Genomic DNA, 22,211 nt, shown 5'->3' on the forward strand with positions numbered 1-22,211 from the left:
CTCACACAGACACACACAGAGACACACATCACCTCGTCTGCCATTTGTCAACAAGGCTGTAATGCAGCAGGTGTAAAACAGAGCCAGGAGCCTAATGGAGCTTGACTATCCAGATGCTGTGACTGCTCCTCCTGGACTGCTCCCTGGTATTAGGCTGACAACGTTTGGCCGCAAGCCTGACTGCACTCCTCTGAGTTAACGTCTACCTCACCTTGCCTGAGCCTCTTCTGTCGGAGACATAAATACCACTAAAAGCCCTGAACCTGCCAAGCTCAGCCTCAGCCACTGCAACACAGAAAAGTAAAACAAAAAAAGACATTCTAGTCCTGAGCACAGACGGGGCTCAATGTTTATGCACAATGGATTCCAACTCAGCATGATGGCAGCAGGGTTGCTCCTAAACCATTTAACAGCATGTCTGTCTCATTGAAAGATATGCAGTTCAATACTGTTTGTAAAGGGATTTGGTTGGTAATGCTTCAATGCTCAATATGATGAATGGATCAGCTCCTAAAAGAAACATTGAAAATATTTAAATTGAGGAACGTAAAGCCTTGAGGCCAGTGGGGCATTTTTTTTGCCAAAAAACTACATTTGTTTAAACAATATACCAATTTAAACTGTTTAACATAAGGAATGGGCCAAAGGTTGTCATTAAAAAGTACCAAATACAGCATAATATCATTATTACCAGTATATTAAAGACTAAAATGGTATGCCAGTCTGATGCTGCCCTCCAGCTCATTTTAAACTGCTGCACAATTAGAAATAACTAGCTTCTCAATTAAAAATATAATTTACTGGCATCCAAGTGATTTTTAACTCTGTTTTTATATCTCCCACATAATAGAAACACAAAATGATTTCAGGCATGACAAAAGAATTATATATAAAAAGAAGCGTTATTCTACGACAAATTAGATATTGGTAGTTTAAGATGGTATCTCACTGGGCTGTGGTTGTTGGTGACTAGCTGGCAAATGGCATTTTGACACTTGCACGAGAGCGATCCAACGAGAAGCAACATCCAAGGACACAGCCTTAAATGTCCAGGTCTAAAATATACAGATGATAAACAATAACTTTGAAAAACTTGTGTCTGCTTATCTTTATTTCTGAAGGATTGTTATGTGCCTGAGGCACATTATTGTTATTTGTCCTTTGGACATATTTTGGGTTAACTAATTAACCCTTAATTAATTGTTTTAAGCTGTAGCATGTTCCGCCCGCCCATAAATAGGCTGGTTCCAGAGAGCTCGCTCGCTCTCTCCTTTTGGGCTCATTTTGTTTTGACTGCTCTCTGGAAACCCTTGTTTTTAGGGCTTTGTTTATTCCTCTTGCTCATCCTGTTGATTGGATGAGTCTCAACGGTGTAGGCCGCAGCTTCTGGCCTCAGACGAATAAAGGTAGATTTTTTTATTTTTTTTATTTTTTATTTTTTGGTGGTTGTCCTGTTTTCGCTCTTTCTTTTGTAATAGATGTTTTTGTAGTTTTTTTTTTCTAGTTTTAGTCCGATACCAGCAGCGGCTTCGACGGCCCTGCATAGGATTGGCCCACTGCTTTTGTTCTGTTTGACCGGCTCACCAGGTCCAGCTTTCAGTGGACACCTAGGTTTTTGTGTGGCTTTTTGGTGGGCACGAGAATTGGGGAGGGTTCTTGTTTTCTTCTTTATTTTTGCTCACAGGAATCTGTTTTCAATAAATTGAACGTTTGAACCCTCATTTGTGCGTCCTGTGCCCTCCTTAATATGCTGTGCCCTAGGTGGATGTAACAAGGATACAAGAGGAAGTACAAAGTGGACTGATGTGGGTATGAGTTGAGCAACAAAATAATTTACGCTGTATAGAATATAGTTTTGCAAGTCGTGAACACAAAAATAGGAGTGATTTTTCAAATACTGATGGCTGCACACTTCACTGGCCGCAAACTCTTTTAGTGAAACAGCTGTAAATGTATTTATTGTTGCCCAATTTTCTCTCAGTGTTGAGACTCTGACAGTGAAAGTAGATCTCCTCCAACACAAGAAGTCATTTTTGTTGCTCAAAGCCATCTTTGATTTGTCTTAAATACAGTTTTAAACCAATTGTCTGATTTGCTAAAACCTGATGATGTGATTTGCTGACTGGATTCAGAGTTTGGCTTAGTTGAAGAATTTAGTCATTTTCTCCAATCTCTTTCCTTTCTCACATCTTTTTTTTTTTATTTTTTTCATCAGTCACTGTTTTAATAAGCACCAAAAACACCTTCATAAGTTCAAAGAATAAATTCATGGTGAATAAAAAAAATAAAAAATAAATTCATTAATTAATCTTTTTTTCTTTCATAACAGATATTCTACCAAACAATATTACAAAAACTGTTTTTTTCTTTTGCAAATTTTAGCCAGTCTATAATAAACCCTTAAAAACACATTTCAACCTATCTAAAAGCACTTTCTGACCTTCTAAGCTCAATATTTGAGACTAGTTGTACACAAACATCCAAATAATTTAATCACAGCTATTATTATGTAAAAGGATGGAATTTTTAATTTTTTTTGCATGATAATACAAAATGATTTTGATCAAAACTCCACATATTCATAGGAAGATACTTTCCAAAATTCAGTTTCATACATTATTTCTAAGTACGATGTTTTTTTTAAATATAGAGCACCTTTTAAAATTATTCAGCAGTCTTCCGATTTACATTCCGCTTTCAAATACCAAGAAATTCTTCCTCGCTTACATGCACAAGAACACACCCATATTAAGAGTGCAGGTGGAGAAACCTTTCAGATGAAATCCCCCACTCTCAGGGCAATAACGACATACTCCATCCTCTGCAATATTCCTTATTGATTTTCCAAGAACGACATTTGCAGCGTGCACGTCACTTAAGCTGCAGGATATGAGTTGGAGGCTAAATGATGATCTGAACATTTTGCATTTCCACAAGTTGTCATTTCTCCAGCTTCATGAAGTCAATTACTCTGCTGGTGACTGGATAAACACAGGCTGATGGATAGAGCTTGTGTTCTGGGTCATGTCTATAATGAAAGAAAGACCTGTGAGAGGCCACTGACTTATCAACTCTGCACTCAGACTGGGTTGTGCTAGTGGGTTCACTGACGTGTGTCTGCCTGTTTGACTGGCAGGACAATGTCAGATCATCATTTCTCCGAGCCATGATTTGCACGGTGCTGTGAGCCGCCTGATTAATGCAGCTGAATTAGTTGCGTCTCCCTTTCTACTTCAGATTGCAATGAAAGGGCAAGCACTTTGGAGGCTGTTGTAAATCCATCCTCTTTCTCTCTATAGTTAATCGTGGAGCAGTCTTTGCTGTGTCTTTATGACTCCTTGGTTCAGCATGCTGGGGTCTATGATGGAGGTAATGTTTGGTTCTGTTTGTGTCCTGCTGCCTCTGAAAAGAACAAAGACACTAAGATGCAGGCCTACTCAGTGTTGCCAAATCTCGCGAAAGAAACAAGCAACTAGCTCTATGAAAACAAGCCCAAAACAAGCCCAACTTTTTACAAGCGACTTTAGAAAAAAACAAGCCCAACGTTGCCTATAATAAGCGGCCTTAGCATCAATGCCCACCATGGATTGAAACGATCAGCAATGTGTTGTAGAATTGTAGCGTTATAGAACTATTGACTATGGTGACATCATTTACATGAACGCTCCTACAAGCACCCTGCAGATGTTGTCTGCTGTCTATCATGGTGAGCTAAGATTCATAGCTGGCTGTAACTATCGTACCCATCATTGCACCCTGCATTCACTGGTTAACTGGACATCATTAACTTCACACAGACTCTCTCACCAGTACAGTTTCATCTTTAAATCACTTCTTGGTCCGTTGCCTTCATACATCTCCTCCTACATGTCATTGCGTGAGTGCAGCTACAGCGTGCGCTCTCAGGACATTATTACATGCAGTGTTCCTTCAGTGCGGACTGAACTAGGCAAAGGGGCCTTCTCCTACTCCGCTCTTGTTTCCTGGAATATCTTACAAAAAGATCCAAAGCTCTCGACCTTGACCTCTGTAAGTGGCTTCAAACATCTGCTAAGCTCATGGGAAAAAAACAACAAAGACATGTTCTTGTTTTTAGTTTTCTACACCGCCTTATAATCTAGCTGTTTGTTTGTTTTTTTGTTACATTTTTTAATACCATTTTATTTTCACGTTATTCTCAATTTGTATGCATCCTTTATGATTGTCTATTGTTGTCTTTGTTGTCCGCCGTTGTTATCACTCTTTATTAAAATCAGCTCTCTCTTGTAAATGAGTCCCCAAGGCTCATTGGGATGAACCTGTATAAATAAAGGTTGAATGAATGAATGAAAAAGAGTTCTCCACACTCCGAGAAGCAAAGCACCTCATTTTCATTTGAGGCAGAAATCACAGCAACAGCTCTTATCTCACTCGGCAACTCGTGAACTTTCAGACGTGATGTATGAGGTTGGTTTCAAACCACAAAGTCTGAGATTTTTCCACTCACTAAAGAAGAAATCCACAAAGAGGAAAAAAAACCCGAGATTGTCTCAGTTGAAGCAAATGCCCAACTATTACTGGATTAAGTTGCAGCTGAGCAAACGCCGAGCTGGATAAAATTGATCACCTGAGCGGGAGTGCTCGGGGGCGTGCAGAGGCGAAGGACGCATGTTGCTTCACAAAGTAATATGGCTGCCTGCAATGCAGTACAGTACAAGCACAATCTGCAGCTGTCTCTGCATGCTGAAGGGCACATCTCAGCTCCTAAAGCATGAAGAAGGCCGCTGTGAAGCAGGCATCCATCTGAAACATTTTCACACCACTGAAATGAAGAAGCAGTCAGGGCTCACTGGTTAAGGTTTTGCAGACAAATGTAGATAATGAAATTGTGGTGACACTCCCTGCGAAGGTACAAGCTGGTTTTACGTGTACAGAAAATAAAAGATTTCAACCTGAAAGTCTTTTTCTTCCCTATGGAGCAGCTTATCTGGAAAATAAATGCAGATTTCAGGAAGTTGCATCACAAAAACCTGCTCTTCACAAGCTCCTTCCACTTTGGTCTCAAATCACTGGTGAAGTGACACATCAAACAGTGGCCAAGCTCACTCTGCCGTAGTGGACCTCATGGCCAAATCAAGGCGCTGCATGCTCTGAGAGATGCAGTAATTGGAGAGGAGGAGTAAGACGGTGCAGAAAAAATGGATTCTGTTGGACCACACTGCTGATCCAGGCAGAACCCTGGAAAAACAGTCTCTGCAGCATCTTAGCACTCCCTCCCCTCCCCTTTGCAAAACAAAGAGGAGGATAGAGAGGAGGCGAGACTTCAGGTTGAGCTCTGCTCAGATGCCCCAGGGAGCTCGGAGCTTATACGGAGCTCTCTTTACCGTGCCGAGCCTCGCTGCTGCTTTCTGCATACAATATTAGCAGAAAAGCCCGTAAAAAAAAGACGAGTTGAGAAATTTGGCCGGTGTGCTGTTTTCACTTTCTAGACTCATAATTATTGATCTGCAAACACAAAAAGTTATCAGAATACATGAATAAATGAATGAACTTAAAACTAATTTGCACACTAACCTTAAAAAAAAGAACTTAAATCGATATTGAATGCATTTTCAAGGCTAAGGAAGTAAATTACACTTTCAAAAAAATTCTAAGAAATCAACTTATTTTGCCCAGAAGGGAAAATAAACTGGACCACTGGATGAATTTTAATGAAACTCAGAAAATAATAATTTTGTGTAAATCTACGACTCACTTACTTTTGGATTTAAGATGGCCATTACAACTAATCAACATTAGCCAACACAAAAAGACATGTATCTGGAACTCAGTCAATTTGACAAATATTGAGTTCAAATTTGATGTGGTTGTAGCTGAGAGTCATTGACAATACATACTCTGAACGTAGCATCTTGCAATAATGTATTCAGTTCAATTCAAAATTACTTTATTCATACCAAAGATAAATTAAATGTTGTTATAACTCATTCTGGTTTCATTAAAGTGTTGTTCTAAATGCTGGCAACTGTGGGCAGGAAGGGTCTCTTTCATTCATTCAACCTTTATTTACACAGGTTGATCCCATTGAGCCTCGGGACTCATTTACAAGAGAGACCTTGTAGCGGTCTGTCTTACAGCAGATCTGAAGAAGCCTCTGACTGAAGACACTTTGTTGTTGTATGACAGTCTGATGAAGAGGATGCTGAGGGTTGTCTATAATGTTCTTCATTTTATGAAGAATCCTTCTTTGTACAATCATCTCCAAAGGTTCTAGAGGAGTCCCCAGAACTGAGCCAGCCTTCTTTATGAGCTTGCTGATCTTTTTTAAGTCACTTTCTCTGGTGCTGCTACCCCAGCAGATGATGGCAGAAGAGATAGCGCTCTCTACAACAGACTTATAGAAGACATGCAGCATCTTGCTGCAAATGTTGAAGGACTTCAGCTTCCTCAAGAAGTACAGTCTGCTCTGTCCCTTCTTGTAGACGGCTTCACTCTTGCATCTCCAGTCCAGTCTGTTGTCCAGGTGAACTCCAATGTATTTATACTTCTCCACCACCTCAACTTCTTCTCCCATGATGGAAATGGGGTTGGACCGGTTCCTGTTTCTCCTGAAATCCACAGTCATCTCCTTTGTTTTATTCACATTCAAGATGAGATGATCGTTTCCACAGCATGCCATAAAGCGGTCCACCTTGTACTCAACTTCTTGTCCATCTCTGATACACCCGACCACAGCAGAGTCATCTGAATATTTCTGCACATGACAGAAGTCTGTTTTCTACTGAAAAATCTGAGGTGTACAGAAAGAAAAGAAATGGTGAGAGTACAGTCCCCTGTGGTGCTCCTGAGCTACTGACCACCTGGTTAGACACACAACCCTTCAGCCTCACAAACTGTGGTCTGTTTGTCAGGTAGTCTGTGATCCAGGTGATTGTTGAGGTATAAAATCATGTATAATGTTGCTTTCAAGGTCTGACCAAAACAGTTCCACTTGTCATTTTAGTCTCGTAATTTTAGTCTCAAACTGGCATGAAAAGTGGTTGTTGAACAAAGAATTGCAATGTTTGTATCATTTCAGCCATTTATGATAATGGTAAAACCAGTCTTTTGTGTAGAAGTCAAAAACACATGTAAAGGTTTTGTTGTACGGAGCAGCTGTGCAATCATTTGAGCAGGCTGTAGTGTATTGTTAGCATGTGTGTTCAGTAAACTTACAAAAAAAAAAAAAACCTCCTGGGACTATAGCCATCCATCACTGATATTTATTTCCCAATTTGACCAAGTAAACCAGCTGTTTAAATAAAGTAGGCCTCAATGACAAGTCCACCAAAAGCTCCATCAGAGAGAAGTGTAGAAACCAGCAGTACAATTTATAGAACATAATGATGATAACCACCCCATTTGAAAATGCTGCAGGGATCTGAAAGAGACAGCACACAGGGGTATCTAAGTTAAATACGCTAGTCGGCTGATTACATTTAATTCCACCCGTCTGCCATGGCAATGAGGACAAATTGGGTTGTTGTGGCTGCTGATAATGCTAATCTCTCGCCGTAGCAGAGGGATATTACAGTAAAACAGGGAGGCACACTGAGATGTCACATTATAGCTTTAGGAAGGACTACATCACGCAGAAATTAGATTCTCTTGGGTTCTTTCAGCTGAGAAAAAAGCTATTAACGCTTCGACTCTGCTGCTCCGTAGCGCTTTATGCGATTTGCTTGATTAAGGTCGTTTCAATATGCCTTTGTAATCCATAACCCTGCCAGCTCGACAAATTGCAAGTTCCTCTCTGACACAGACCCAAACAAATATATCGTCACATACTTGTACACAGACAGGATCCTTTTCCATGCCCTTGACACCTCCCTCTATCTTAGTGCCGTTAATACAGAGAGGAGGCTCAGCTCTCGCTGATGGTCCATGTGTGGCTCGGGGACAGACAGACCCATCTCGTTCAATGTGAATATCAAACTTAGCAGGGAGGCAGAAAGAGAGGCTGGTTCTCCTCAGGCAAGAGCATGTCCTCAGCTTTTGTAGCTGCCTGGCCTAATTGTATGGTACCTGCCATGCTGTTTCAACAGTGAGTGAGTTGTGGCCTACAGCAAGGAATCTATCAATGCCACGTTGAACCTAAGCACCTTTTAATATTCTATCTATTTTTACTGAGAACAAGTGATGAAGCCGTGTAGCTTTTTTGTGCAATTTATAGCACAACATGGTAACCACAGAAAGACATCTATTAGAAATAAAATGGCACCGGAGGCAAAACTGGTTCTATTTAGGACAACCTTGCTCTGCAGACTCAATGCATATCCACCTGGCTGATCCATACACAGCTATGTTTGCAGGCTGTTTTCCAGGTTTAATCATTTCCACTGAGATAACAGCTCCCCTGACTCTCCCCCCGTCTCCTCGCTGGAGAGCTTTTGTAGCAGGTGAAGCCTCTCCTACAGTGTTTACCCAGTGAAGGGTAAACTGAATTTTCCCTTTCTGTTTGTGAATAATGGCAAAAAAGGTTACCACAGGGATCAGATAGTCACGACGAGGCAGATAAATTGCCAAGGATCGTAAAATACACATTCTTATCATTGTGTTTCTTCAGTCTGCACATGACACGCTATATTTCTTTTTAACAACCAGAGGAAAATAATTCATGAGGTTGTGTTTAGTGTGTACAAATTTTACCATTTAAAATAGGGAACCTACAGGTACATTTTAAAAATAAAGTGCTGGTACATTCTTTACAGGGTGAAATACATAAATTCCATTTGTCTACACAGTCAAAACATTTGCACTGTGACTTGAAATTATAGAATCTCAAAGGGATAGTTCAGATTTTTAAAGAAAAGGTTATAAAGAAAAGGTTAAGAACAACATTCTCCTTATTGCAGAAAGCTCTTTAAATGACATAATTTGGGGAAATAATAGAATTTAACACTGATCAGACTGATAAGCTAACAGCCAATCAAAATTGACTTGAGATCAAAATAGAGTAAATTGCTGCTGTCTTAAAGCGTAAATCTCAAAATATCATTGTTGTTCATGCAAATACTGGTTTATAAACCTTTACACTGCCATTAATGAAGAATCCCATTAATATTCTGGCAGAAACGTTAAGACATTCCTGGTGGAGGAGCCCAAGGCTGCACGGAAGGTGCTACATTTAGCTGATGCTACTGCTTTTGTCTCCTGTCATGAAGCAAAAGATGGGATAGGAAATGCCCTACATCCATCCATCCGTCCAGGCATGTGTGCATGTTGTAAGTGCCATAACTTGAAAAATAATTCAGGTACCAACTTCAGTTTTGGTGTGTGTTTATATCTAGGCATAAGAAAAGTTTATTTTGTAAATTGGTTTGCCGTCAAAATCAAAGATGGCTGACATAAATGTCTTTCCATGTTGTGAGCAACATAACTTGAAATAAGCAATGTGCCAACTTCCATTTTTGTGTGTGGCTGCATCAAGGTGTCAAAGAGGTCCCTATTAAAAATTGGATTGCCACGACAAAATCCAAAATATCCATTACTATGTATATGTGTAAATCATCCGCCCAAGTCAGTTGAGGAAACTATGCTTTCTAGTTTTTCATATTGCTTAAAAGCATAGTTTCTTCAAATGATGTGGGTGGTTCTTTGGATGGCTGAAGATTAATCTATAAGCCAAGCCCCTGGCCACCCCCTGACTCCACCACTGCACCTGGTCATGGATAAAATAACTTTCTCAACTCACCATGATTCAACTCATGGTATGGCTGTATGTTTGTATGTATGTATGTATGTATGTATGTATGTATGTATGTATGTATGTATGTATGTATGTATGTATGTATGTATGTATATATATATATATATATATATATATATATATATATAATATGTATGCATGTACAGTATAGCCCAACATCTGTGCTGTCAACATGTATTTTGTTTGTTGTTCTATGCTGTACTTGTGAACTAATATATCTAAAACCTCCATTCAGATAGAGTACTTTTTATTTCCTATTCCCATCATCAACTCATCACAAGTATTGACATACTTCCATGTGCTTGTTTGTCAAAATCCTGGCTCATCGATTGGATGTTGGCACTGCGGTGCCAGCCATAAGGAAAGATGGACTTGCAGAGTGGCAGAATTTATCTCTTCGCCTGCAGCACGGCATACAGAAGCTCCAACAGTAAAGAGACACAACTCAGGCAGATGCCACTATAAATAATGCATGAACAATAGAGCCAGGAGAAGAGCTGTGGAACAGCTAATTATTCAGCCCGACATTTCAGCAACTCTCAGAGAAGTTACCAGCTGAAAAAAATGAAATCCAGACCATCAGTGCTGTTGCGGTGTGTGTTTGTGTGTGTGCATTAAGACATTAATATAGGCGCAGCCAGACTCAATTACGGCATTTATTAAACCGCATGTACTGTCCTTTCACAACAAGCAGCTACCATGGACTCTGAGCAGACACAGAAATGTTGCTAACCAAGACAAATCTAAGCTGTGGAACAAGAAAAATAATTTAAAACACTATACTGAATTCTTATCGGTTTTCTTTACTTTTTTGGAAATAATGTGCTACCTGGTATGAGGAGCTTCTGCACGGGACGCACTCACCAAGCACTTAATTAAGAGCCACCCACATGTGCATTGGAAAGCCAACAGAATCTCCTTTTTTCTCTTTTTCCAAAGGAATTCAGCGTCCTATTGATATTCACCTCCACCAAAAGGATGTAGAGGTTGACGGCAAAATGATGTAATAAAATTAGTTTTGTTGTTTTATACTTTCTAGCAACTGCTGGCCAGAGCCAAAATGTTTTTGCCTGTTTGTCTTTGATTTTTTTTTGTACTGTTAGCAAAGTAGCAAAGTATCTCATGAATAACTAAACAGGTTTTAATGAAACGTTCAGAGAGTAATCACTGAGTCGACATCTACAACTGATTACCTTTTGGATTTATCTCTTTCTGAACTTTATTTAAGATGGCTGCCACAGCAAAGCAATCTAAGCCAACAGAAATAGCTGTAGCTTAGTCAGTTTCACGGCTATTTGGTGCGGTAGTAGCTGAGCATTGTCCCAAACATAAACTTTAAGAGCAACAGATCGCACAACATATTTGCTTATAAGCTTGACATTATATGTTGGAGTCAACTTTATTTGTCTGTTAGCGAAATATCTCATGAGCCACTGCACAAATTTCAATGAAACTATCAGAAATTTTTATTCGCTGCCCGTCTACAAATGATTAACATTTTTAGATTGTAATCAATTCAAAATGGCTGCCAAAGCTAAACTTTAGCTAAAACAAAATGGCTAAATCTCAGTGACTTTTACAGATGTTGAGCTAAAATTTGGTGGGGTGCTAGTGTTTCGCAATGCATACTGCAAAAGCTAACAGATGATGAAAGATCTTGCAATACAGCAGGAGATAAAGTTTGACCAGAATAGCTATATTTTCATAATTTCTCAACACAAGATGATTTTAGCCTAAAACGCTGACATGAAAGGCAGCGAGCGATGTGCATTGCTGCAAGGAAGGCTAGGCCTGTAGTGTGCAAAAAGAAAAATCTCCCAAACTGGAGATAATATTAGCTTCAGCAGAAGGAGATAACTTTTGGCTCATTTAACAGTTATGGTTCTCCCTCAGACATCATTTCCAACCAGCAGCCTGACACTCGATCATAACAGCAAATGAGCCTCATTATAATATTTCTATAATCTCATACCGCCTTCTTGCTCTAACTTTTCATACCCGTAATTACACTGGCTGTTAGCGCCGCCGAGGCATAAATTCCATGGGAAGCTAATAAATAGCCATGGGTGATTACAGGAGCACACAACCCTCAGCTGACAGTGGCTCTCTGAGCTGAAAGACACCGGTGTCAAGATATGACGGCATTGTGTCGGCTGAAAAATAGAGCTAACCCCTGATCCTCCATTTATCAAGACCTCCGTCAGGCACCGTCTTGTTGTGGGGTCAGTAAACTCATCATCAGTATGTCCCATTCATGACAGCACAGCATAAATAATGAGAATGAAGCAGGGTGCTTATGAAAGCTTAATTGGGTGGGTAATTAGTGGTTTTCTCAAGACATTAGAGAATTCAGTCTCTGTCAGAAACAACCTCAGACTCACTAAGAATTGTCACTGCAATACTGACTACAAATCTGAGAAAACGTACTGGTAGTTGGTTAAAATGTTCTCAGGGCATATCAAGGGATGTGATACTCCAAGAGTGGTTTAATTCAGCAGCTGTAACCAAATACTGGTGTGATGAAATACAAAGAATGTAAGACACTTTGGCAAACTGTTGATTTCCTTAATTAGTAAGTGGAAGGACCTGGAAAATAAAAGTGGCTTGTTATGAAAGCAATTATTATGCACCTTTTTGGGTTGACTTTTGGCAACTAACAAAAAAGGAAATGTACCTGTCACCAAAACAATTACTGTAAGAGAATGAAACTGTGTAAAACTCTCTTGAAATCCCTGTTTCTTCTATGACCAGGCAATTTGGTAACTACATTTTTAACTTTATAAACAGATATCAGTTCTTTGGGTGTACAACTACAACTGATTTTGTCGTGGGAAAAAAGGAGATTCCCAAAAACAGACCAAGGTGTAGTTCATCAGATTTATTTACAAAGGTTTGGAGAGCAGTCCAACAATTCACAGAACATGCAATTACAAGATTACACTAGGCCTGTCGCGATAAACAATGAATCAATTATTCGCGTGATAAATGAAAATTATCCACCTCATTTTCATTTATTTGCTTTATCGTTTCTTCATCTCTCTTTCTACTAAAGACACTGGATGACAAAAGCCTCAACTCTGGTGCTCTTTCTCTTTAAAATCCATTTTAACCATCTAAAATTGCGTTTTTGGATCATTTAAAGCAGCTAAGCTGAGCTAAGCTAACAGGCCGACCTTGGGAAAAAAAAAACTCTGTCTTGTCGAAGCTCCAAAATTCACGGTTGAAACCCGTGCTTTCATGTAAAAAGTTTTTCTCTGCAAAAAGAAACTAAGAAGTTTTTTTTACTGACTTTTTATTAAAAGCTTTGTGTGAAAAATGCTATGCTAAAGAGCTCAAACCACATCAAGTGTCCGCCATTTTGAGAACCAAAAAAAAAAGGAAAAAGAGGAAGCCCATGTCACGTCAAGGGGCCTCCTTCCCATTTTTTTTAAAGAGACACGCTGCTCGCTCCCTCACTATACATCCTTCAGTTCAAACAGTCTTATACGACCATCCGGTGGTCCAAAAAAGGTACTACCCTCAAAACAAATTAACCAACATTTCTTCTTAAATTTGTCAATAATCACTAATTATTTCAAGCAATATTATCGTTTATCGCAATAATTTCTGAGACAATTAATCGCCCAGCAAAATTTGTTATCGTGACAGGCCTAGATTACACTGTTATCAGTGCTCTCATCCGTGTGAAACCCTGACCTGCTCTAACGCTCTGGACCGGACAAGTTAGTTTTTTAGAATAACCCCCAGCCCAGTCCTGAGCTCCTCTCCTCCATGTCCGAGCTGTCACCGAAAGGTCCACATGCAGACAGGAAGGAGTGGATCTGAGTCAAGGACTCTGCTTGAAACATGTCACCATATCATATTAACTCTATCATATCAATATCATATCAATCAGCCCTTGAGGATATCAAAACAACCAGTTCTTTCTGTTCCTCACTGACTGATCACAGTATGGGACTGTTAATATCACACATCACAACATGAGCAGTAGGACATTGCAGAATGTTCTCACAGGCGAGTTATTGATCATGATGAGTGCAAATAATACACATTACACTGACAATTTCCTTTTATAGTAAATTCAAGATGGATGCTACTGCAAACCGACCTTAAAATTCACAAAAACGGCTATAACTCAGTCAATTTTATAGCTATTGTGCTAAAAATTTGGTGTGGTAGTAGCAAAAAATCACTCACACCATATTTCACATCTTTTCTGATCACAGATGAGTTTCCTGCTAACATACACACAACAACAAATAGTGCAACATTTTCTATTTTGTATTGATTATCAGCAAATGTTTGCATGCGCAGGCTTTAGGTGAAGTTTAGGGAACTACTGCATACATCAGTGTCTTAAATCAAAAAAGTTCTGTGTAACAGTAGCACTAATGAATGCTCGTGCTTTGCGTCACGGCACTGATGTTAATACTCAGAAGAATAGAGGAGCCACCTGAAAAGAACATCTTGCAGATTTGCCTCATTAAAAGCACAGAGCAGGTGCAGACCCTGAACAGTTCTCTGTGGTGGGTAGAAAGACTGCAGGGCTACTTAATGAGGTCCCTGTCTGCAATGTTCAGGGAGTTAGCAGAATCCGGCCGTGGATGAACAGTACTCTGTTGTTTACAGGCTCAGCGGCCTGAGCCCTCACTGAGCAGATCCACCCCGAACACTCCAGAACTAAATTACCGTAAATGCTATTTTTAGGTTGTTTTTTTAAAACAATGATGCAAATGATTTATTGCAGCCATGTTTAATTCGATCAACTTGTTGGTAGGCAACAATGCAAACCTTGTTGTTTTGACATTTTCGATATTAGCTTAAATGACGACGACGCTTCACTGGTCTTCATTTCTCTACATCTTTATTCTGCCTCCGGCTGGATAATCACATGCACACCGCTAACATTAAGTCTGTCTTCCCTGATTTATTTCTCATATAGGTGCAGCATGAATATTCCTATTTTTCACACTTCTTGTTTGCCGAATAAACAAACGCAGCCCTTTCACATTTCAGACGTTGCAGCTCAGAGCCCCGAGCGAAAACAAGACCAGTCTGAGCAAATGCAAGCAAATCCATCTGTTCGCGCGATCACATATGCTTCATATTTGCCTTTTTTTTTTATTATTATGTGCAGATATTGCTGGAAAGAAAAACCACAGTTCTTTATACTGAGTGCACTTTCATATGCTGCAGCACAGAAGAGGGCATTGCACATATTTTCTACACAGATAGTGATTTTAAAACAAGCCAATCTCACAGCTGTGATGTTTAAAATGAAATTCAAAGCAGATTAATTAAACTTTGATTAAACTAATCAAACCGTTTGTTTCCAATGTGACATTTAAGAGACTGTGTCTGGTTTTAGCTGTGCTAAAGTTTAATTAATCCATAAGACTGAGGGCTACACAAGGAGAATTCATAAAGAATTGATGTAATTAACACGTTGTTCAATCTGAACACACAAGCTTATGTCAAGAGATCAGTCAATTTCCTGAACAGTTAACGTTTTGTAGCTTTTTAAATGATTTTCTTGGTTATGGTAATCATTTTAAATTACTTTTTGGAGGGTTAATTTGAAATTGCCCATGAGAGCGCCAATATTACCTTCAATCCAAACAATATATTAACCCAAATAACTGAATTAAGCTCAAAAAGTTAATCAGCTGTAGATGAACACACAATTGTTATTTCTTGAAAGTTTCATTAAAATCCATCAAGTGGTTCATGACAAATTTTGCAGCGATACAGACAAAGCTTACTCCAAATACTGTCTTTCATGACAAAACATTTGTCTCTGCTTTTCACAGCTTCGGTCTCCACAGTTAATTATTGTGTTTTTTCTGCATCATTTTTAGATCAAATTAGAAACATCTTATCTAAAAATGATGCAGAAAAACTAGTTCATGAAGAGTCTTAACTGGAGTTAGTAGGAGAGATCATATCTCTTCAGTTTTAGCTTCTCTCCATTAGCTCCCTGTCAAGTCCAGAATTGAATTCAAAATTTTACTTCTAAACTACAAAGCCCTCAACAACCTAGCTCCATCTTAAATTACAGATCTTATTGTCCCATATTTTCCCAACAGAGCACTTGGCTCTCAGACTGCAGGCTTACTTGTGGTTCCTAGAGTTTCCAAGAGCAGAATAGGAGGAAGATCTTTCAGTTATCAGGCTCCTCTCTTGTGGAACCAACTTCCAGTTTCTGTCCATGAGGCTGACACATTGTCCAGTTTTAAGACTGGGCTTAAGACTTTCCTTTTTGATAAATCCTATAGTTGGGGTTGGCTTGTTATGCTGCCATAGACTTAGACTACTGGAGGACAAATTGACCACATTTCTTAAAATGAATTGTTACAAATGAATAGTTTTCATTTGATGCTATTTCTATCTTAACATGTGATCCTCGACCTGCCATTGTGTATCTGTTCCTCCTTCCTGTTCCTCTCAAACCCAGCCAGTCAAAGCAGATGGCCACTTGTCCTGAGCCTGGTTCTGCTAAAGGTTTCTTCCTCATGAGGGAGTTTTTCCTTTCCACTGTCGCCTTCATGCTTGCTCAAGATGAGAGTTCTGCGATGAAATTAAACTCAAAGCAGTCTGCTCCTCAGATAATTACCGTCATGTCATTAACTTACTATATATGCATTTCTGTTCAGTGCCCTGAGATGACGTCTGTTGTGACTTGGCGCTATATAAATAAACTGGATTGAATTGAGATGAATTGAGTTGTTCAGGTTTAGCTGTCCATCTTTGCTAGCCTGTGTCAAACTGCTGAGGATGAGACAAACAACTTCCCTGTGTGTTTGTTTCATTTCACTGATTTATTTTAGCAGACACGTCCATTCAGTGTTACGAGGTTATAGAAAATATAAATTGGTTACTGCACTGAACAAGTTTGCCACTATCACCAGAGGATAAAAAAAAGATTGATTTGAAAAGTTTTATTTGCAGTTAATAGACACCCAATATGACTCAAATGAGATAAACATGATTTATGATGTAAACGGTAGCTTTAAAAGAAAAGAAAGCATGTTAATGTGTCTGTGTGCGCTGATGTTTAGATGATGTCATTTCCTACAAGTTGTAATTCCTGCATAATAACTTTTAGTTTGCAGTGTTTCACAACGCTATAACATCCGAGACTGTTTGGATTATTGGAAGTGTTAAAGTAACAGAAGTAATGGAAACCTGGAAATAAATAAATACTGTTTTACCACATCGTACCAGACAATTTAATGGAAAAGTGTCACATAACTGTAGTGAATAATTTGCAAGAATATACACCAGTGAGCAAAACGTATGGCAGCAAAGACAAAGGAATGATCCAAAACAGACAAAAACAAACTCCTGGAGGAGTATAGATTAGGGTTCGGTTATAAAAGCAGTATCAAATACTCAAAATGCTTTCTGAAACAAAACTAATTTGACACTAAAACAAACCAAGAAAGAAAAGAAAGCCCACTAAAAGTCACGAGGCATGAAGGAATCAATAGGAGCAATAACTGAGAGGCCAAAGGGGAGTTTGAAGGAAGTGAAAAGCTCCACGGCAGACTAAATCATCTACAAAGCTTAGATTTTTCAATTTTGTTTTGGGCACGCCTTTATTTCTAACAGAAGAAAACTGATTATCAGGCTTGTATTTCAACAAAAAGGTATTGGAGACTCCGTTAAACATGTTAGATGATTAAACTGAATGTTCTGACCATAAAAAGCAGTTGGAGTAATATAGCAAAAACACATTACTCCACAAAAGCTTCCCCATAGTAAAGCATGGTCGTGGCAGCAACATGCTATGGGTTTGTTGTTATTTCTCAAGCACTAAAGATTAACCACTCACAAAATAAAGACAAAATGTGTCAAATTTAGGAAATTTCCTGACAAAACTTGTTCTGGTCTTCTTGTCTATGGTTGTAAATGTGATGAAGGTTTCCCACTTTGAATGTTGGAGGTGGAATTTTTGTTTTTGTTTTGAAATTACCAAATAAAAAGTAATAAAGATTTAAGACATGAGAAAAAAATACCTAAAGTACACAGCAGGTGATTGGACAAACCATTAAGTACACTGGAATGGCCAAAAACAGTGCAGTTTATGCTAACAAGCCAAGGCAATAAAATGTGTCGCCATCTTGTTAAGTGCTATGTGTTAGTTACTGTCAACATGGAAGTAGACCATGGATATCTGAAAAAAATATATATTTTGTTATAATTATTCAGACCTAAACTCCAAAAAAGGTGGTATTATGTTCTTTGAGAATAATACATGGTTATTAAACCTGGGTTATCACTTTCTCTACACTAGACTGATATGAAAAATTTTAAACCGGGTATTTTTGGGTAGGTATACCAGCTAAATGAAAATATATAATCAATTTCAGTGAAACATTTTCTTTAATAATATCCATTAGTCTACAAACCAGGTTTCCTTTTTTTTTTCTTTTGTAAAGTTGATGAAGATATTGAGTTAGTGTAGTTGAGACAAAAACTCGAATATCCTTGTCAAAATGCTGAAGTGCATGGTATATGGTCTAAATATTTTCAGAATTAGGAGGAAAAAAGTAAATGTTATATGCTGAAGATATTATTTGGAATGCAATAAGTTATAGACACTAGCAACAGAGGTTTGGTTGGACCAAGTAGATGGTAAAGTACTTAATTACTTAAAATGTAGCTACATACAGGTTTGGCTAGAATAACTAGAGCACTCAGAAATTTAATCAAAGTAGTATTAGCTTGATGAGTTGGATATTGCCATTGTTAAAGCTTGACTGAGCTTGCTGGAAAGCATTTACAGAATACTTTAACTGTTTTACTGTTTTTATTACATGCGTGGTATATTTTAATAAAGTAAATTAGGGCTGTTTTTATCAATTTTTGGACTAGCAGCACACACAAGATGTTGATAATGTGTGGTTTTGATAGCTGTAGCACCTAGCAAAATGGCAGCCAAGACTATCACTTAGCACCAGGGGCTAGTCAAGCTTATTTATATTTCAGAGGGTCAAACTTTTAATTTTTTAAAGAAAATACATCTACTGTACGTTCTTACATTTCATGAGGAAACTAAATAAATAAATTCAGTTGCCGGAGTCAAAAGACTTTGAGTCAAAGTTTTTTAATATGCATTTTGTTGCGATGAAAATTTAAACTCAAATAGACTGAGTATGAATTTCCAAACCAACTTTAAAAAAAACGAGAAGCAAGTCTGCTCAGAATGATTTAGAGGTGACGCTGCCAAAGGGAAAACGGGTGAAGCCCGCCGCTCTAAACACCGAGGAGGAGGAGGATATGTAAATTTTGAAGGCACATATTTGCGATTCAATTACAAATCCTCTCGGGGTCCAGTTTGAAATATCACCTGCACACCAAAGATGGTAAAAGGCTCCTCTCTGGCCGACACTGATAAGACTTTCTGTCTGGGCTGAGATTTCCCAGGAACGAGATCAGACAACTGGATCTGAGACTCCTAAAGGTCTCCAGCATCCTGAATTTAGTAGTTAGCCTTTTATCACACAAGGTCTCCTTACATCAGATCATCCTAATGAGCTTTCATACCCTGAAAAAACTCTGAGCTGAGGGCTTTAATTTCTCCCAAGGGACATTTGGGGGGGGGGGGGGGGTTGTATCCTGCTGAAACAGCTCCTCGCATGAGCTCATTAAAAATTAGACACAAGTGACAACTTCAAATCAGATCTCACATCCAAGCTGAACCCCTACAACTATAAAATTTGAATTTGATGGCAGAAAAATCTCAAAAAGGTTGGGACAGGGGCAACAAAAGGCTATAAGAAGAATCAGCTGGAGGAGCATTTCACAGCTAATGAGGTTAATTACCAACAGGTCAGTAAGAGGACTGTGGATAAAAGAGCAATGCTGAATCTCAGAAGTAAAAATGGGCAGAGGTTCACCAGTCTGTGAAAAACCGCAGCTAAAATTAGTGAAGCAATTTAAAAATATCGTTCCTTAATGGACAGATGGAACTTCAATGTCCCATCATCTGGAGAAAGCTCTGAGCTCGAAAGACAAGGGCCAGTATTGATCTTCTGAAAACCAGGTCTGGTTCTGTTCTGGACATTGCTGCATGGGCTCAGAATCACTTCCACAAATCATTGTCTGTAAACACAGTTCACCGAGTCACCCATAAATATTGACTGAAGCCATATCATGCATAAAAATAAGCCATATACAGAAAAGCTGACTTTCTTTGGGTCAAAGCTCAGTTGAAACCGATTGAGGCCAAGTGTAAAACATCTCTGTGGTAAGAAGAACCAAAATTGATCATTGGTTTTAGAAACCTCCAAACCAGGACCTGAACCATTTTCAGTTTTCAGTTCAAAAGCCTGCTTATCTGATGTTATAGGGGTGCATTACTGTAGTGCCTATAGGCATGTGCAGCGTATGGTACCATCAATGCAGAGCAGAATATAGAATTTTAGCGCAACATGCTTCCATCCAGACATGGTCTTGTTTCAGGGAAGGCCTTACATGTTTCAGTATGCTAACCTGCTACTGCATCCATTGTAGTATAGCTTTGAGTAGAAGAGTCCTGAACTGGCCTGCCCACAATCCAGACCTCTCTCAATTAAAAGCATTTGACTCATCATACATTTGTATTTCATTTAAATCATTTCAGTTCTCACGCTCCTCTCTTGTGAAACCAACTTCCAGTTTCTGTCTGTGTGACTGACACCTTCTCTACTTTTAAAGTTAGGCTCAAGTCTTTCCTTATCTCATACGTGTCAAAGTCAAGGCCCGGGAGCTAAATGTGGCCCTCGTTGACATCTTATCTGGCCCCCCAAGATGTTATTTTAAATGTAAAATACTTTTATCACTTTATTTTTTTTCAGTAATCTTTAATTATGATGTCAAAAGTACAACAGAGAATGTCAAATGAGACCAAACTCTTGTTGAGGAACCTGCAACAAAGAAAAGATGCTGGGTATGTAGCTGTTAAAAGGGAGTTTTTCCTTTCCACTGTTGCCTTCGTGCTTGCTCAGGGTGGGAGACTGAAGATTCAACGCAATCACTTTTATTAATTGGCTTTTTATGTACATGAATGTTTCTGCTCAGTGCCCTGAGACGACTTCTGTTGTGACTTGGTGCTTTATAAATAAACTGAATTGAACTGAATAAAATGAAAGATCCAGCAAAGAAGAGCCGGGTCTGACAAATACATCAGACAAGCAGCTGGTCTCCTCAGTTCCTATAAGTTTGCAGGCAGGTGCAAGAAGAGGGGGGTGATTGTGGTAAACATGATGCTGTTGCCTGAGATGAGATGCGGTCATAAAATTCAAAATTGCAACCCCCCCTCCCCATCCATACAAACTTATATTTCTATGCTCCACTGTGAATAAAATATGGGTTTATGAGACGTGCAAATGACTACATACTGTGTTTTTATTGACATTTTGCTGCCAACTTTTCAGATATATACTGTAAAGTGAAGGTAATCAATCCAAGAGATAATAATTTATCCACGAGTCAATGATTTGCAGAGGCACGCAAACAAAGGCGCACACTTATCCGCATTACCTCTGTCTCAACAGATCCTATGATTCCACTTTTATTCATTGATTTAAAGCTAAGATGTTTATGTGAGGTGTGCGCGCAGAGCCAGCGGCGGCGGCAGTGCGCACGGAGCTACTCACGTCTCTGAAGCGGTTCCAGTGTTTGGTCTTCCGGCTGTACTGGGAGATGGTTGACAGCCACTGCTTGTCTTCCATGAAATTCCCAGCTTTCCCACTTTTCACGTCCACCTGGAGCGAGACGCCCACCAGCAGACACAGGCACGCCGCGACCCTCATGATGCTGGTTCGGGGATGTTCCTCCTCCTTCTTCTCCTCCTGCTCCTGCTGCTGCTGCTGCTGCCTGCACGGAGTGAATGGGAATGAGACAGGAGGAGGAGGAGAGGCAAGGAGGGAGGGACTCCATCCCTGAATTGATTTTTTATTTTTTTTTACATTATTGCCTGAGAGGCGATAATATCATCTATGTGCATTGTGTTAGCAAAATATCTCACAGCCCAGTGAATAGATTTTAATGAAACTGTCAGGAAATAATCTCCAGATGCATATTTACAGGTGATTACCTTTTAGAGTCAATCCAATTCAAGATGGCTGCCACACCTGAGCACCATTTGCAAAGAGATAAATGGCTGTAACTCCATCAACTGGTCAGCTACCAGGGTTAAATCAAGTGAGGTAGTAGCTGAGGGTACTCCCAAACACATTAGCATGCACTGATAATGCAAGATCTCTTAAAAAAATTGCCATCAACTATCGGCGTCAACTGTGTCTGTTAGCAAAAAATCTTCTAAACCACTGGACCGATTTTAAAGAAACTCTCAGAAAGGAATCAATGGATGCACAGATAAAACTCTTTAACTTTGGGAGTGGATCAGATTATAGGTGGCTGCCATAGCAAGCTAAAATTAGATAACATAAAATGGCTACAGTTTAGCCAGTTTGACAGAAACTGAGCTAAACATTTG

General features: G+C 39.2%; 1 protein-coding gene across 1 annotated transcript in view; it reads right to left on the minus strand.

The window, feature by feature from the left end:
• The window catches only part of LOC119424024 (testican-2), a 59,371-nt gene extending 37,800 nt beyond the window's left edge, over positions 1 to 21,571 (minus strand). The window contains exon 1 of the mRNA XM_037691482.1: positions 21,370 to 21,571. Coding sequence (XP_037547410.1) covers positions 21,370 to 21,525 — 156 coding nt within the window. The 5' untranslated portion in view covers positions 21,526 to 21,571. The remainder of the gene's footprint in view (positions 1 to 21,369) is intronic.
• Positions 21,572 to 22,211: the final 640 nt, after the last annotated feature.

This window comes from Nematolebias whitei, chromosome 17 (assembly GCF_014905685.2).
Source record: "Nematolebias whitei isolate Nwh7 chromosome 17, NemWhi1, whole genome shotgun sequence".
NCBI lineage: Eukaryota > Metazoa > Chordata > Actinopteri > Cyprinodontiformes > Rivulidae > Nematolebias > Nematolebias whitei.